General features: G+C 47.4%; 1 protein-coding gene across 3 annotated transcripts in view; it reads right to left on the reverse strand.

The window, feature by feature from the left end:
- LOC142898701 (synaptotagmin-2-like) overlaps positions 1-18,849 on the reverse strand; it is a 64,112-nt gene that overhangs the window by 13,233 nt on the left and 32,030 nt on the right. For all 3 annotated transcript variants that reach the window (XM_076041813.1, XM_076041812.1, XM_076041814.1), the window contains 2 exons: positions 2,215-2,430; positions 1,454-1,614 (listed from right to left, as the gene is read on the reverse strand). In XM_076041813.1, the coding sequence (XP_075897928.1) occupies positions 1,454-1,614; positions 2,215-2,410 (357 nt within the window). In that variant the 5' untranslated portion in view covers positions 2,411-2,430. The remainder of the gene's footprint in view (positions 1-1,453; positions 1,615-2,214; positions 2,431-18,849) is intronic.

An 18,849-nucleotide genomic window follows, 5' to 3' on the forward strand; every position in this document is an offset into this window, starting at 1 on the left:
TCAGTTGAGGTAAAGATTTAGATATTGCTTGACAAATACCCAGCATAGCCCTTGCACATGCATGTTAGTGATCTCTAGTGAGTTGCTGAGTGCACTAGTCATTCAAAAGGCTCAACCGTAAGGGGTTTCATGTTCATTTCAAACCATGGACACTTATATACGCATTTTTTTTTTTTAGGCCAAAAAACTGCAAACTCTGGGTAATCAAGACATAGCAGTTGGTGCGGCAAGTCAGTTCAGTGGGTTTTTGCAAAGCAGCCTAGTCGCTCCCATAGATTCCTCAAGCACCCGCAGCACCTAAGCTTGCAAAAAACTAAGGAAGCCATAGCACTGTCTCATCGTCATCATCATCATCATCATCAACATCATCATCAACATCATCATCATCATCATCACTGCAATCCAAAACCCGTCCAAGCCCAGCCCGCCCCCACCGCCGCTCCCCCTCCCTGCCCTGGTCTGCGCTTACACAGAGCGGCCAGAGAGGGGCGCCGCGTGCTGTCAGACCTACCGTAGGGCAGAGAAGTCCACCACAGTCAAGATACACGGAGCACACATAAGACACAAAGCAGGAAGGAGGGAGAGCAGAGACAGAGGCAGAGATTGAACTCACAGCAGACACCAGAGCAGGGCAAATCACAGCAGAAATGCACTCAACTACACCGTGGGGAGGGAGAAATGACGGGACGGAGAGGCCTCCTCGTTAGCGCCGCGCTATCTCGTGCCGCAGGAGGGAGGAGGGGGGCGGCGGGCTCTTAAAATAACCCCCCTTTCAGTTTTGTTGTTGCTGTTGTTGTTTCTGAGACGTATTCTTATTGTTGTCTGTCAAATCATCAATCACGCCAAGCGGAGGGAATGAAACAGTAATTACGGGCCCAAATAACGACGGCAGCAGCGTCGCGCTCGCAGCTAATCTCATAATTACTCCTTAATGGCTGAGGGAGGAAGAAAAAGGGATGAGGCCGGGCGTCATTTCCCGCTCCCGCCCCGAAGCGCAGGTGAGAGAACGGAGCAACAACAGTGACATCGACGGCAAAATACATCAAACAAGAGAAGAGAGAGAGAGAGAGAGAGAAAGTGAGAGAGAAAGAAATCAACGTGATCATGGCGGATTAAGATCGTGAGCACCTGCAGAGACTCAGCCGGGCCGGGAAGTTTTCCTCTTAGCACAGCCTGCGCCGCTGAGTTGTTTTGCTTTAACGCACTTCAAAAAGTCAACTTGACTGAGAAGCGTCCGAGGAGAACGGCCGCTCTAAATAATTGTTACGTAATTAGCTGAGTCATTCTCTCTATATGCATGTTTCTCCCTCTGTTCGGCGACAATGCTATACCGCGAGCTCTTACATAAGAGGCTCCTAAGCAGCAGCCAATGGGAGATTTTGTTGTCTGTTTGTTTTGTTTTTTTTCTTCTTCTTCTTCCTCCGCACTGCGACCCCCCCTCGGTGGAACATACCTCTCCCCCCTTGAGGTTCTTCATGCCCATCTCGCCCTTCCCCTTCTTGCCCTTCTTGTTCTTCTTCTTCTTGCAGCAGCACTTCTTGACGATGCAGAGGCAGCAGGTCAGGATGAGCAGAGCGGCGACCACGGCGATGGCGATGATGGCCCAGGACGGCACTGCGAACACAGCGACGGCGACAACGGGTGAGAATGGGAGGAAATGCTTTGGGCTTCGGCGGTAGGAGGTGTTGGGCTAGCACAGGCGTGGGCAAACTACGGCTCGGGGGCCATATGCAGCCCGTTAAGCTTTTAACTCTGGCCCGCCAAACTTGAAGAATTTATATTAATAGTAAGTCATAATAATAGTAATAGTAAATAGCTTAACTACTGACTACTATTGTTATTACTACTACTCTAACTATTACTATTATTAAACTAGTATACTATACTATTATTAAGAGTCATTTCAATTGAGATAAATACCATGGAGCTTCAAAAACAGACATTTTGTTGTTTTTGTTCATTTTCAATAGACATCAAAGCACATGTTTTCTACATATCCCATGATATATTTTTTCTCCTATGAGGTGGGTCACCCAAACACTCCATCCATCTGTCCCGATTTCCCCGCCATTAGGACGGACAGTCAGTGATCAATACTAAATAGAGACGTTATGGGACTGCCGATTCCAACAGGGAATCGAGGGAAAATCAGATCCCGAATCGATGTTGGGAGTTATGTCAATGCGGGTGGAGCGTCGGGAAGAGTAAACTCACGTGGAATCTTGTCGATTTCGTTCAGGAACTTGTTCTTGATCTCGTCGAAGGCATCGTTCTTGGCGACCGGCTCCGTGGAGTTTTCATTTGAGACGAGCGCGACGGGGGCTGGAGTCACAGTCAAGGCACTGGCCCCAGTTGGCTTGGCAGCGACCATGGCCGTCGTCTGTTGCTTGAACAAGTTCCACTTCGTCATTTAGGCTGCACGCTTGGGCCCTGCAGGGGTAAAAGAATAAGAAAGAAAGACTCCTCTTAAGCGAGGATACAACCACGTGTATGTCCATTCACCACTGGATGGCCCAGTGGAGGAATGACTTCTAGGGACATTAAACTGATAGGTGACAAAGTTGAATTTTTGTATTTGGTCAAATTTAACAGGGCCGAGCTACATTTGGTCAACCCGCGATGATTTCCTTAAAGTGAAAGGTCCAGTTTTGTTCACACAGCGGCTTTGAGGTGGCATGCAGGGTTGCTACCAACCCTGATTTTCATTATAATGAAGGGATCTTTTTTTCTTATTGTGTATTTGGCTGCTTACACTGATCTATAAGTGCATGAGACAATGATTCAATCAACAAATATAAACTTGCATTGTTTATTCTTTTGGCTATCGTGCCACCAAACTCTCTGAGCATCATCATGCAATAGAAAAGGTTGTTGGCCTATCGGACCAGATAAGAGGTGAACCTCTCCCCTTCAGACAAACAAAAAATATCAGATTTTGCTTTCATAAAGGGGAAGTGAGCAGCCAATGCATTTGGACCAAGATGCAATGTTCATGCATGTTGGGTCACTTCCTACATTTGGCCCAGTTAGCAACAGGGTCCGTCGAAAACAAAAACAACATTTTCAAGAGGATGAGTTGTTGGTTGGCTTGCTTGGTCGGCGCCAGAGCTTTCACATCAAACAGAGCAGACTATCCAAGGAAACATACTCTGGTGTGATTAAAGCGCAAACAACAACCTTAGAAGATGATGTAAGAGGGTCAACGGCGGCAGCTGAGGTATCCTCAGACTCTAAGCCAGCTGTTGACGCTTGGCTGCCTCGCTGATACATATAAACATAGATTTCTTGTCCGAGTCCAAACAGAGCGTGATGTCGTTATTCCACTTTTAATTCTCACTCGCTCGTTGAAGGTGGAGCAAAAAAGTTTAGCGGTTGATATAAAGAGCATAAAATCGTGTAGGCAGGAAATTGCAGTGAGATCAGGATCTGCCTCATAAGGCGATAACACCTGAAGAGTATTAAAAGTGGTCAGTCATGCAGAGCGGCCATCTCACAAAGTCACACTCATTAAAAGAGACATGAAAAACGCAAACAAGCAGCAGTTGCTTGAGACCCCTCCCCTCTTCTCCCCAGGACAGACACTCTTCAATTTTAGTGCATTTCATAAAATGAAATGTCTGTCGAAATGGTTTGGGTTAGGGTTAGTAAAAGATAAAACAAGAGCTCCTCAAGAGGCACACATTATTAAAGAGCCACTTTAAATGCAAAACAAGTCAAATGAGCAAAAGTGTCTTGTTTATTTCATGAAAGCAGCTCAGATAACTTTCTGAAGTAGATGTAACAAAATTAAAGGGGGAAAAAGTTCCTAAATAATGACATTGAAGCAAACTTTTGGAAACCCATGAGGAAGCTCTTTTTATGACTCAGCCAAGACCCGAACCCTTTGGCACTGTCGCGCTCAGTCCGGCTCTGCTGCACAATAACTTCTCGGCAAAATGATTTATTGCGACAGCCGGCACTCTGCAGTCTGCCTTTCCACCACTCCAACATATTTCACTGTGTTGTGAGGTGGAAGGAAAGTGACTCCAGATCAGTTTCTGGCAATATTTATGAGAAATGACCATCGATTCGCACTTTATAACATCTTTGTTTTTGTCCTGGGCGCCAGCTCTCTAATCAGGCCAGTGGCGCCTGACCGCGGGAGGCGTTAAACCGTGGCGAGGAGCGAAGAAATGAACAACTTCAATCTGTCCTCCAGCACCGTTTCCAGAGGGTCAAACAAATGTTCAATCAGTGCTCTTATCGGTTCCAGGAATCTCGGCGTGACAAGTGCGGCTGAAAGTAGCCTGCCAACCGGCGGGTTGAGTGATTGGACGGGACCTCGCGGCAGGAGGAGCAGAAAATATGGCAGGTATAACGAAGGGAAGGCCGCCGCTGATTTTGTGTATTTATTTATCTATTTTATCAAACTCGTAGAAAAATATGAGGAGTTTCCCGTGTTTTTGCGCCGGCGGTTCTTCTTTCTGTTTATTGCTACATATGAATTATTCAGCCGCGGCTGGCAGTGCAGCGTGTGTGTGTTTGTGCATTGGAAGGGGGAGGGGAGGAAGTAGGGAGGATAAGCCTGTATTATTCACGGTCATGGATCAGTTTATACATCTTAAAATATGCATCCGTAAATAACTTGCGATTGCGGTTATGTAAGCCGACGCCAAAAACAGCCGATGCCTTGGTCTGATATTCCGAGGTGGGAACGCCTCCGCCAACCCCCGCCCCCCCACGGAAATTGGCAAAAGACTCGGAATCGCTCGAACATATGGGGACGAGCGCCTCGCTCCATAAGGCGGCAGTCAGAGTCCCGGCCGTCTCGCCTCTCGTCTCGGTGTGACACTATTGACGTCCGCCTTGCATCAATGTTAAAAGGATGCTTTCATTCCACGTTTATGCGTTTTTCACCCTCTTTGTCCCCCAACATTGTCAGGCCAGGCCTGTCCACTTAACTTAGCATTCACGGACATGCGCTCGAGCATTTCATCTACTTCACTCCGAGGGTGGAGGGCGGGTGGCTGGCGGGCTGGCGGGTGGGCGTGCGGGAAGGCAGGACGGAGAGGACGCGGCACACAGGCGCCATTGTTTTATGACAGCCGTTAGACATGCTACAGAGGCAGCTGCCTGTATGTACTGCTTCCCTTTAGAGCAGCAAGTCCTTTCACACTGTTACTACCTAAACCAGATTTGTAAATATGGCAGTGGTGCACGACAAATCAGCAGTTTAGTTTTATAAACTGGTAGAAGATCAGACGGTGGATCGCTGGATTACGCGAGGGACAACTGTTAGAATAATAATAGTACAAACTCTCATTTGTGGGGACAATTTTAAAGCATATAGTATAATAGTATAATATCCGGCTAGCAGCTAGCCTCCACCACCACCATGTTTAATGCCACTGCTGACTTTTCAACATCAAGTGCTAACCTGCTATCCAACGAGAAAAGCCAGTTGTGACAGCACCATTTCTGTTCGTCCTTCAGCATGGAAATGCTGGAGACTGATGATAAAATATCTGCACCGGCAGCATTTAGCAGAAAGTATTAGCAGATTTTTTTTCTTCTGAAGGTTTTTTAGAGCAGCTTGGAGTCGTCGCTCCTCAGACTTGTGCCATCTCGCTGAGTCATTGGACAGGAAATTAAAACTGAATGGAAAACACTGGCTATTGGAAGTTGGCGTGGTGGATGAGTTCAAATCTTGAGGTACAAGTCATGCAATAATAATCTGACAAAGTACATAGTGTAAACATTGGTTAACTGCTGAGGCAGATAAGCCGATATCTGTTATCATACTAATCAAAAACTTCATCACAGTTCAACCCTACGTAGCGGTTATTATGCTATCTCTAATTATAATCTCATATGTTTTGCAGGAACTGGTGAGATTGTATTGGATTCTTTCACCCACTCATTGCATGATGACTCTGAACCCAGGAGGGACACCTGAATGGCAATCCATCAAACACATTCCGAGACATTTCACAGGGCAGGTCAACAGAATGGCCGGCGTTTGACAGCACACAGGTGAACTTTCTTGCAAATCGCACCATTCACACTCATCCTCTGCGGAGCAGGAATGTCAGCACAGAGGTTCACAGCAATTCATCAGGTATCTGATGTAACGCTTCAGTCCCATCAGTGCCACCTGCAAAACTGCCACATAAATCACAGAATCCCAAGCCATACGTTCAGAAATAACAACGGGTGCAACAAAGAGGGGATCGGAAAATATTAGATTCTGGAATGGATGGATACTGAAATGAGGGCAGTTTCATATTGCAAACCGTCTTGTGTTTACAATTTCAATTACTACTGAATGAAATTGCAGATTATATGTCACTAAAACAATATTTTTTGGGGGGAAAAGCAGGGGTTTGGGTTAATACGCTTTATATGATGGCATCTTTAAATTCCAGTATAATAATCAGAAGTAACGCAACTTCATTTCAGTCCAGACAAATGATTCAGTTTCCATGATTTGACATTCAAATTTGTTTTCCTCAGGCTTTCGGAGAGGTTTTACCACCTCTTCGTTTGACATGTGTTTGATGTATGTGAACAAGGCTATTTCAAAATATTGGAAATAGATAGATGGAAATCAAATATTTCAAATACACCCACGTAGGTACGGAGGAGAGGTCCATCTCGCCCTGCTTGCCGAGTTTGAATGACCGCTGAGGATTTGACCTCATCACCTGTGTTAGACCACGGCTCACTGTGGTTGCTCAGGGCTGCTCCCAGGTGTCAGTAGTGGAACCGTGCACATGAGGCAGCTACTTAACAGGAGCATTTTGTAAATCTCCATTTTTATGAATAAGCTAGAAACATAACCTCATCCAGCACGAACTTTGCTTGAAACCCAATTACCGAGATGTGGGATGCTTTCAGCTTCATCTCCCAACGCGTGTCTCATTTTGTTTGCATTTGAGTCATCAGCGTTCGCTTAAATAGCCTGGCTCAACTGCCCGGAGCGGCGCGGCTGCGGCCACGATCTGCCTCTTATCACTAAACACACCGCAACGAGCTGGATGGCCATCAAGCACCTTTATCTGCGGTGCACACACGAACATGGTGTAGCAACACCGAGGTGTTAATAAAAGCAATTCTGGCTGAAACGCTTAGACTGAAAAAAAAAAAAAAGAAAAAACCCTCAACGGTGAGGGGCAGATGGTTTTAATGTGTGAAAAAAAAAAATCAACACTGCAGACGCAGGAGGAGGATAAACAAAGTGGGATAGAGTCAAAATCACTGCATTGTGTGTGTGTGTGTGTTTGTTTTTCAATAATTAAGCTCATATTCGTGTGCAAACACATCCAGCATTTTCAAATGGATCTAATAACAACGTATTGTTCTTGGGAAGGGAGAAATAAACTTTGCGGGGTAAGAAATATGATGTATCTCCTTTAGGAAAACACTACTTCATAGTACGTAATATAATGAGTTAAATCTGTCGCAGCAGTGGAATCCCACAGTTGTGTATCATGAACTATTCCCTTTAATGGCGCTTTGGAACAAAAAAATGAATCTCTGCCCTGTCAGTGAAAAAAGAAATAGAGAAGTGCCATCCTTCATTCCACTGCTCGGAAATTATACCGGCTTGGTTTTGTCTTGACCAATGCCTTGCACTCAACATTTGGATTTTGTGTTTTATAGGAGGCTGTAAACAGAGGGCTAACAGCATTGTTTTCTGGGGATCTGTTGAGTTGTGCGAGGCTTTTTACACCACTGACAGACCTCTTTTTCCAAGAGTCACAGGCCCGACAGATAAATATCACAGCATTACAGATAAATAAGATTAGTTGGAGAAAATTTAAAACACACTCACTGCCACTGAGGGATTATCACATCATAAGCCGCCTTCATCATCGTTAGAGGGGAAGAAAAAAATAAAACACGAGTCACTTAGAAATACTCCAATGTGCCTGCAGGCTAAATGCTCACACTTAATTACCTCCCACCTGTCAAACTCTAACGATGACAACCACACGTCCTGGCTCTCGCCACTGACGTGACGTCCCACCGTTTGTCCTTGTACGACATCGCCTGCGCAGTGACCCGTTGACCACTGGGTGACACGGTCCCATGTGACGAGGAAACCCCCCCCTCCCCCGACGGACTGCGCAGACACAGGCTGCATGTCTGTGCGTGTGTGTGTGTGTGTGGGGGGGGGGGGTGGGAGGGTGGTATTAGCACCCAGGTCAGATCCAAGAGAAAACAACCTAAGGAGAGCAGGCTCAAGAAGTCACGCATCTGTTTCATTACACAACAACAGGTCCACTGAGCAGCAATTCATTAGCAACCTACACCGAGACGACCCCCGCTCGCCCCCACCGCTCTCCCCCACCGTCCCCCGCTCTCCCCCACCGTCCCCCGCTCTCCCCTGCCGTCCCCCGCACCCCAAGCACTCGAAGCACCCGAAGCCGATCGACACACGGGCGGCCGTTTCGCAGCCGCGATGATTCAGCGCAGCGCACGCCTCATCGAGCGCCTTTGCAGACGCTTCTCAAAATGGCTCCTGTAACTGCGGAGGAAACCGGTCACGGGGGGGTTAGGGGTAGCGGGGGTCATGTGACCGACGCTGGGGGCGACAAGTCGGGAGCAGCGGGGCGGCAAATTAACTATTGAATATTAGGGCTGGTGAAAAGGTTGGCGTGTTCAAAGAGCAAACGCGGGCAGCCACCAGCAGAAGCCGCCGTCCACGCACATAAAAGTCACGAGGCCCGTTGCAGAATAACTCAACCCCTCCACCCCCCCCCTTACCGAGGCACCTGCCATCTGCCACATTATAGGTTAGGTGTGGGCGGGAGAGGGGAGGGGAGAGAGGAGGGAGGGGTTGGCCTTCGGCCGAACTGGCTCAGCAGCCTGTGCGGGTTTTTGTCCCGTCGTCCATGGCATTTCTGCAATAAATCGAAAGAAATAACATAAAATAAAGCAAAGAAGAAAAAGGTCAGCTTTCATTTAGAAGCGCAATCTTGTCAGATTCGGGCCGGCGCATTATTCATCCAGACGATCTCGCTCTGACAGATTGCACGAGCGCCTTCTGTGTTGCTACTCTTCACGCTCGGCGGCTCTTTGATCTGATTCCCGCTGAGCTATTTTGAGCCGAACAGAACGAAATACAGCAAATACTACAGAATTCTTTTTTTTTTTTTTTTATTCCACTTACCGCCACCATCGCTGAATTTTTTGATAAACATACCGCTGAGTCACAGCTGACCCCCCTTTCCCGGTCAGCACTGACTTGCCTTCAGCAAAAATGCATCTTATTGGAACGCCACGGCTACGGCGGGATGTGATGTTTTCACGAGGGCCGTCGGGCGCAGCGTCGCAGTCATCGGAGAGCCGAGTGGAGATGGTGGAGTTCTTTCAATTAGAGATAATGTGCAGCTGGGCTGCTGAACTCTTGCCACTCTATGGTAATTCAGCCCCGCTCAAATGGACTTGGGGCTCCCTCGGTCACGATGGTCTTGTTTTTCGCCAAGTTTTAATGGGATTACAGGAGGGGAAAGTGACGGCCGCATCGCTTGTTGTTTACCACTGAAGAAGCAGAATTAGCTCGAGCTAAAGGGGCTCCTGCTCGTATTAGGAGAGAGAAAAAAATTCATTACGGTGATAAAACTGCGCTCATCTCTGTGCCCGCTCGACTAAAACGAACCCGTTACTCCCCCGACGAAATGCAGCGTGTTCTCTGACTCGGCGTAAATCAGGACTGCTGAGCTCTGAGGCGTCACCGACTGCATTAGTTCAGTCACATCATGGCGCTGGTAGCGTTGCTGTTGCAAACTGCAGGGAATAAAGACATCTCCATACACATGTACAAGCGCGCATGCGGCTGAACCCATCTTGGCTGGCATGCAGGATTTTGACTTTATTTAGACGAGTAGACTGCGGGCGAGACTGCAGGCGTCCTTTTTCATGCATTTCACTGTACAAGAGCAAAATGCAAGAAGAGGGCTGAGTTTATTCTGTCGGTAAACAGCATTGAACTTAATGTAAAAAGGAGAAATAAACAACCGGCCTTAAACTCAAAAGAAGGGAGTTGAGTAAACTTTGAATTTATTTCATTTCTTTCTTTAAGGAAACCGGATCAACTTATAGGCTAAATCAACTCCTGATAAACAAAGATTCGCTATTAATCAAACAACAATCTTACTTGATTTGATACGTTTTGGCCAAAACACCATGCTGATAAATGTTTATTGATCCTGGGCTGGGAATCAATAAGGTGAGTGACATTTTGCTTTCGCCGGAGCTCAGATTTACAACACTGTGGGCAGAACGGCTCCCGCAGCCACCCTGAACGCTCCTCTGTTTAGCGCCTGGGTGATGCACAATTGCAGCGCGCGCAACATGGAAATTACAGATATCCTCGACAAAAGTCCTATGATACACAATTAAACGTTTCGACGCCCAACTGCCAACCTCTTTGTGGAACGGCAGAGGCATCAATCGAGCGCGGCTGACGCGAGGGCACCGACTCAGATTAGGATGTCAAAAATGAGAAGAGAAATATAAGAGAAAAGCCTCCGCCTCGCACGGCCCCATTGTGCGCTGACCCCTGTGGGAGCAGAGGGGGGCGGGGAGGGGGTCCGCCAAGGGTAATTGCTTGCGTAGATAAAAAAAAAAAAAAAAACACATGCACGCACGCACACTCATTCTCACCTGCAGCTGAATGTGACTCAGCTGTTATCAGGAGGACTCCTTGAAGGAAAAAAAGCGGGGAGGGAGGAGGTGGGAGGAGCCAGAGCGGCTGAATGCTGAGTGAGTGGCTGTAGGGATCATTTACAGCCAGGCCGTCACACACACACACACACACACACACACACACACACACACACACACACACACACACACACACACACACCGCCTGCCCCCTCGGCACGGCCCCTTTTCCTGCTCCCTGATAGGTCGATTAATCATTCTGTCACACAGACAGTGACCCAATCTGCATGTAAAGGCTGCAAGGGTGGAGGGGGGATGCGAGGAGATGGGAGAGTGGGGGGGTGGGGCCTCTGCGGCACTGCAGATAGGCCGCTGAGCGGAAGTCAAGACGACGGGCGGGAAAAAAAGATGAGGAGAGATAATTGTATTAAAGATATATTTAGAAAAAGAATGAAAAATCACGTTGAAATGAAAGGTCCAGTGTGTAAAGGCCGGTATTTAAGGTAGCCCGCCTGACAGCATGTTTCATATTTAAGGGGAATGTCAGGAGAACCGTTCTGAGGGTAGGAACATCCAATTGGCATTGTGCTGCGAGTACACACTTTTATTCATGTATTTGTGGGCAGTATGTTAAGCTTCTACGAATATAAAAATCATAAATCGAGCCAAATACACGGTAAACCTTTAAATCTGATTTATTTTATTCTCGCACCCCCTCTGGACAAAAGCGGTAATGGCATGTGCTCTTGTAAAGGTTCTTCCGCTCTTTAGTCCCGGAAGCCAGTTTGAAGAGACACCGGGCGACACATCAGGATGAAGTAACATAGATATATATATAAATATATCAGACCAAAGAGGTAGAGTTACAGATAGGAGGCGCTACGGCATGTTGACCTCAACGGAGGTCCCACTTACGTCATCGCGACTACAACTAGTAGACTACGATTTATTTTTTCCCCCGTAATTTATTCAATGAGGCTGGAGTCATGAATATTTCATAGTAATGTTACACTACGCCTTCAAAGGAAAAAGGCCGACCGCGAAATATAGTTCATGTAGCATACAGGCTGTGGAAAAATACACTTCTGTGAGAGAACGGCGGTGAGGTTACTGCACAGCCAGAAAACAGTGCTTGGGCAGCAGTAACTCCAGTTTGTGGCCCTTCAGACCGAATCACAGGTGTCGACAGCAGCTCCATAAAACCAAGGATCTTGTTTACAGGAACTTTATAATCATCACAGGAAACATAACAGTTTTAAATACATGAAAGTTCCTGGAGGTTCATTTGTTAGACTGATATCAGTTACCGGTAGTCAAACTGGAAGCTTGGCTGTGTCCAAAGCTGGAAATAGACCTTTAAACTGCCCCTAACGTTAATGCAAAAGTCAATTCAACACAAAACTCGGATTCACAGCTATCATATTAGCATTTGTAATTCTTCTACCAAGTTCAGCAAACAGCAGAGTTGTGCCAGAAAAAAAACCCCACTGGAACACAACCAAACCTGCAAACCTCCATCATTACCTGCAATCTTATCTTTATACAGTAATAATTAATTTTATCTTCATTATTATGGTAATGGGTTATTGGGAGCTTATTTCGCAGAATAATAGCGATTTGATTTACAGCACGACAACTTTGAAAAAAAAAAAAAATGAATCCATGAGAGTGTTGCGCTCCCTCGCTGTTTCCAGGTAATGGCAGGAAATAAAACTAATTTGCTGTGTAACAAAAGAAACCTGCAGAAGAGATATAAGCCTGCTAACGGAGGAAGCAAAGAAGCAGAGGATGGAGAGTGATTTAACTTGGACAAAAGATTTTTTTTCTTTATTTCAAGCGGAGCAATTTCATACGGATGATATAAAAGTGTTTTCTCCATCTCAGAGAATTCGAGATGTTGGTGATCTATTGTGGGGTTCCGTTGCCAAGCTACAAGCTGCAACCATGTCACTATGAAGGATTGTGCAGGGTTTGAACTCTTGTCCAGAAACATACGTATTTCGAAGGGCCGCCTTCCTGAAAGCTCAGAAGTACGGGCCAAATGTATCAAAACCGCCTGAAACCACAGCAGCGAGCTGTTTCACATTGAGTTCAAACCAGAACGAAGGGGAAGAAGGTCAGACTGGTTGCACTGGAGAGGAAATTCTACCTACGTGGCTACGTGAACGAGCTCGGACGCGGGAGGAGCAGCAGGAACGAAGGTGAGTGGGATTTCAGCGAAGAAGAAACATGCAGTTTACAGTCAGCGGTGGCAACGTTTCTTAGGGTGGGAAAGAAGTAAAATGAGCTTTAAAGGTGATGTGAAGTAAACAACATCACCCCCCTCCCAACCGCCAACACCGCCACCACTAGCAACAGTCTCGCTCAGCGCTGCTCTCCTGCATCTCGTCCACCGCGCTTCGAAAAAAAAGCCACGCCGCCAACGTCCTGTCGAGATAAAAGTATTTGTCATCCTCTCGTCCCCTTTTTCCCTCCAGGGAGCCAAAAAGCGCACCCCCCCACCCTCCTCCTCCCTCCAGCATGTTGAGCGACGTAGCACCCGAAACATTCCCTTTTCAGAAAGAAATCCCGTTGTCAACTCAAAAGGTTTTTGGAGTTGCACAAACATAAGCCGGGCATGATGAAACGCACTGAAAATAAACTCCCTGCTCCTTTGCAGCCGAGCGTCGCTGCTACACGTGTGGTGTTTCTCCTTTTCTTTTCTTTTCTTTCCCTCTCTCTCCCCCTCCAGATTAAGGACTGGCGAAAACGGCCCTGTTGGCTCATCAGGGTGCTGCGGCTGGTGACAGCGCCTCGCCATTTCAGCGCCACCGCCAAATTGCCCGAGCGAGCCAAGACTTGGGGAGCCTCGACTTCTCACTTCCAGGTGAGAAGTGGCTGCCAGTGACTGTTGTGATCATGTGTGTCAGAGAGACGAGCGGCAAGTCGCTATCCAAGTCCGGCGATGCGTCACGTTCAAGGACCGTCCGCACGTGGAGTACTGGTGTCGGGGAGGGGACACAAAACCATGGATGTAATATAAGAACTGGATACCAGACTAGCAATATGGAGGCGCGCCGATATTTTCCCCAGTGGCCACTCGAGGTACTGCAGCATAAAAATCCCATGAGCCCAAAATGCATTTTACCCATAGACACCAATACAAAAATAAACGCCTTTGAAACGGCTGACTGGACGACTGTGACCTGAAATGCGATTCATAGCAAATCTTTCTATTGTAGATTTTTCAGTTATGGTCTTTTAGTCTTTAAAAAAAATGATAAAGACTAGAAAATCACCGCAAAAGAGTTTATTCCCAACATGCTGCTGTGTCTCAGCTGGTTCTGATTGGCCTGACGTGTCTGTAAGTGACGTTCTCCAGAATCATTCTCATTGGCCAAATACATCATGTGAGTTACAGAGGCGTGGTCGGAAATGACACTACTGCGCATGCTCTCTGGGTCCATTCACACGGAAGTCAAAAACCTTTTCGGCGTACGCGCTGGGTGATTCATTGAAATGAATGGGCTGCCATCTTGGCTTCTGGGGGCCTGGATGAAACAAGATCACCATGGAGTGGATATTCGCCGTCATCTGGAGCCCCCCCCCCCCGGGTAGCTCTTGTGGCGGGCGGGGAGGAAGCAACGGGACGCGCGCACAAAAAAAAAGTGGAAAGATTGTTGAACTTCAAAGCATCTGCGCATTTTTTTCTGGTTCAGTATTGAGATTGTGTTTCTCAGCTAGCAAGAGCCAATGGGAGCAGCAGCCTGGGGTGCAGAGCTAATGAGCCAGCCTGAATGTTTTAGAGCTTGACAAGAAGGCGGTGTGTGAAGGGTGGGGGGGGGGGCAGGAGTTAAGAGATGGCGGCGGTGGCAACAGCCTCAAATTCTCTGAGCACACTCAGTGCAAACGGACGAGGAAAACACATTTGGAGGTGTAATAGCAGCACACGCCCAACAGGCACCGCACTCTGTTTACTACGCTCCCGATACCTGAGTGATCATGTGACCTTCCTGCAAAACACGGGCCACTGACTGTGTCTGATAATTACAATAGCGGGGACTCTGAGGAGCGAGTAAACCTGGTTTATATTTGAGATGTTACGCAAGGACACGAATCCCAGTGAGGACAAAAAAAATACGAATGTGGTGACTAAATCTATACGTACGTAGACACGACAGACTGATAGTGGGAATGAAGTAATGATGTATGCACTTATAATGAAAACAAAACAAACCGACTGTCCTGAGGTGCGTTGATTTAACTCAAAATACCTCTTATTTATGACGGAGCTTCCAAAAAGCCTTGTACTGCAATGAAAACTAATGATAGAAAATACAAACTCCTAGCACAGTCAAAAATTGTTTGGCTCCTTCCACAGCAGCAGACGCAATAATTAACGGCAACTTAAATGACCCGTAGCCACCTCCAGCCCGCACCACATGACACTGCACTGACCCCTGCTGACTCGGAGGAAGAACTCCCTCAAAACCAGGCGAATAAATTACTCTTACAAAGAACATTCTGCCTTTTCTGGGTTATATTTGGATTGCAGCCGGAAAATAAAACCACAATTGGACTGTCATCTGCCTCTTGCAACCAACCGGATTTAACGAGCCTGGCGCAGACACGTGCACAAGTCTGCAGTTTGTACAGCGCAAGGTACAATCAGCCAGCCCAAGATAGGGTTTGTCCTTGGTTCTGTCACCTCGCCGCTGCCTTTGCTGCGTCCCGTGAGGGAAAGCAGGAAGAAAGAGCATCCTGCAGCACTTTGTTCAATCCCCGCTGCACCTCCCCACCACCACCACCACCACCCAGCTCCCCACACTCCTCAGCACAACTGTCAGCCTCTCTTTATCTCCCGTCACAGTCGGGAGGATCAGGAGCCTCGCCGTGCTCCTGTTTGTTTTGTAATTTAGAGCAGCGGGCGGCTTTTTTGTTTTTTTGTTTTTTAATTTATTCATCTATTTATTTATTTTTTTGTGAGGCACAATTATTTGCAGGCGAGCGACAAAAAAAAAGTCCCGTCGATGAAAAGCACCTGGCATGACGCTCCGTCTTCCTTGCACTCAGGGAGTGTTTAAAGATTCAGCTTTGGGAGTGAAGTTCAGCGGGAGACGTTGACGCGGCGGGCTGACAAGAAACGCCGTCAACTCGACGGCCGCTTCCTCAAAGGACGCGCTGAAGCGACGTCGAGAGCAGAGTTCTGTGGGGGGAGGGAAAAAAAAAAAACCCTCCTCCCCCGCTACACGACCGACCCGCTCGGCGTCGAGGCACCCTGGGTTCACACTGCGCTTCCTGAACCACGTCCCTCCGCTGCTCCGCCATCAGCGGCAGAAGCTGCCGAGCTGTTTCCACTGCAGCATGACTTGTTCTCACACGCACATACACACACACACACACTTAATCACGCACGCACGCACGCTATCTCATTCTCTCTGCGACTACCCCCACCTCCGTTCCTCTCAATCCCTTCCTCCTCCTCCTCCTTTTTCCACTCTGTCTATCTCTGTCACTGAAAGGATCCCCTCTCCTCTTCCTCCCCCCTTTCCCCGACCCCCTCCCCCTCTCTATCTTCCATCTCCCTGCCGTCCACTCCGCCGTATGCAGCAGTATGCGCGCATGTGGTCCGACGCGTACGGGCAAAACCTAAAAGCGCCCGTATGCTTCGACGCAGCGCGCTTGGGTTGGGGGAGGGGGCGCTCACGTGGCTGTGGGAATAAATAAAAAAAAAAAAAATGGAAGGAGCGTAAATCAGCGAGGCCGAGCTCGATCTCTGCCTAACCGGCGAGTCATCTGCTATCCGCTGATGGCAGCAGGGTCCGCTGCTGAGTCTCGGGCCCGTTCTGGCTACCTCCACCCACCCAGACGTCCGTTTGATTCGTCGGTGGACTTGAGCCACTCCCACTGCAACAGAAGGAGATGGTGTTGGTCCACACTGATGAAGTTAATGCAAAAGGAGGCCCAACCAAGTACTGAGTGCATAGAAATGAACATACTTTTCAGAATCCTGACATTTGTCCTGAAAGCATCCTTTATAAATGGTCCTATGTGATATTCTAATTTTCTGAGACACTAAATTTTAAAATCTTCTTCATCTCTAAACCACAACCATTAACATTATAATAAGCAAAAGCTTGAAATATCCACTGTGTGTGTTATGAATCTATATAAAATAACAAATAACATAATAGTTTCACTTTCTGGAAAACTGAAATGACATGATATTGTGATTTTAGGAGATGCACCTGTACAATTAAGAAGCAACTTTTATTTCAAGCTTTCGGGTCTATGTCCTCTCTGCTCAATGTGCTTTGTTTCCCTTTCAATGCTCCCATTACTGAGTCAATGGGTTTGTTTAATGACAAGATATGACGCACCCTCTCGTTTCACACCAACGTCTGGACCAGACAGTTTGGAGCCCGCCGGGTATTAGCGAGTGTCACCGAGAATTATCATCGTGCTCTAACCGAATCACCCTCCTTATTGGGCGGCAATGAGCACTGGAACAAGAAATCAATAAAGTCTCAATCAAGGAAAATGGAAAAGGTGGGGGGAGGGAGAGAGAGAGACAGAGAAAGAGACAGAGAGAGAGAGAGATGGCTTTTTCTTAAAAAAACATACAAGTGAAGAGAGAGGAATGCAATTTGTTCTCGGGTCTGTGGCAATGCTGCGCTGGGATCAGGAGCGTCTGGGTGCTTCTCACCCGTGAAAAGGAGGGAACAACATGTTCAGCTGAAAAAAGATAGTTTAGCTTTAAAGTACAGATTTCAGAAAACGCCCACTAGTGCCGCTCCCTAACAAACATAATGTGTGTTTTCAGAAAGTCTCTTTCACGTGTGTTGAGAAGAGTGTCGCATTAGAAAATGTATGGAAACAGAAACATTTGAAAGAACTTCCTCTAATCCGCTTGCCTGCTTGCTTTAGGCCTTTTGCCAATCAGAGCCGATGCACAAAGTGTTTGAAGGAAACAGGTTTGTGCAATAAAGACTGGCTGAGAGCAGAGCTCCTCATGGCCGACCCTCGCTGACCTACAACAATAATTCAAACTCGCCCAATTAACAGTGATTCCTGAAATCCTCTCTCCAGCCCTCTGGAGATGTTTATGGCTGCTTCAATCTCCGGAATTCGTGTTACTTTTTCATTACTTTTACTTAAAAAGAAAAATTTAAAAAGTTTCAGCTCAAGTCGAAAACAGTAACTTTGCTCCCGAGTCTTGACCCGGACTGATTCAACTTCCGGTTTCACAGTTTGGTTTTGATTTTTTTTCCACGGTGCTGGGTCGAGGCCGACGGTAGAGCGAAGGAATCGCGGATCAGGGCCCCGCAACGCTGCGGAGACACAAACTAATCTGTGAGGTGGCTGATTCAGCTCTCGCGCATCTCGACCGCCTCCGCACCGTTGCCGCGTGGGCGGAAGTGAAATGTCAGCTCCTTGCAGCAATTTGGACTAAATAAAGCCCAATGGTTTATATTCCCTGCGCATTCAACAATGTGCCGTGACATTTAGGGCTTCACTATCGGAGAGTAGCCGAGCCCGCAATCCCTCTGTGTGCGTTTTTCCCCACATTGCGAAAATTGCGAGCTGCCCGCTGCCCTGAAAAACCCAGTTTGGGGGGGAAATGGTGTGAACGGGTTGTATGGATCTAAAAACAGGAGACACCTTGCACCCCATGCGACGAGCATTAAGAGGGGGAAACTTCCGCCAAGCCCTCGACTAAACCGGCCGGGTCTGCAGGGAGACTTGGTGCTACTTCTGATGCATATTTAATGGGACGGCATGTTGTCGAGACCTGCGTGAAGCTTTGAACTGCGCCGTTCGGCCCGTTAATGACTTTAGGAAGACATCAGAATGCGCCGGCTTCCCGCTACCTTCCCGCACGTGAGCGGCGCCGCATGCTCGTTCTCGGTAGAAATCCATCAACCCGACAAGTAGACGGTATTTCGATAAACGAAGGAAAGTTATTTTTGAAATAGAGTAGTGCAACAGAGGAGGAGGGAAAACAGCAACAACGTCTGTGTAGAAAAAGGATGCTTCTTTGACTAAAAGCATACATATGCATATATATATATATATATATATATTTTTTTTTTTTTAATACAAGTGTCAAGATTAACGTCAGCCTTAGCGCCAGGCACCAGAGCGTTACTGCTGCTAAACAGATCAGAGGATCCAGCAGCAGCAGCAGCAGCAGCAGCAGCACGGTGGCCCACGGTGGGT

Source organism: Nelusetta ayraudi, unplaced genomic scaffold, assembly GCF_046127955.1.
Source record: "Nelusetta ayraudi isolate G7.1 ecotype Tasmania unplaced genomic scaffold, CSIRO-AGI_Nayr_v1 ptg000070l, whole genome shotgun sequence".
NCBI lineage: Eukaryota > Metazoa > Chordata > Actinopteri > Tetraodontiformes > Monacanthidae > Nelusetta > Nelusetta ayraudi.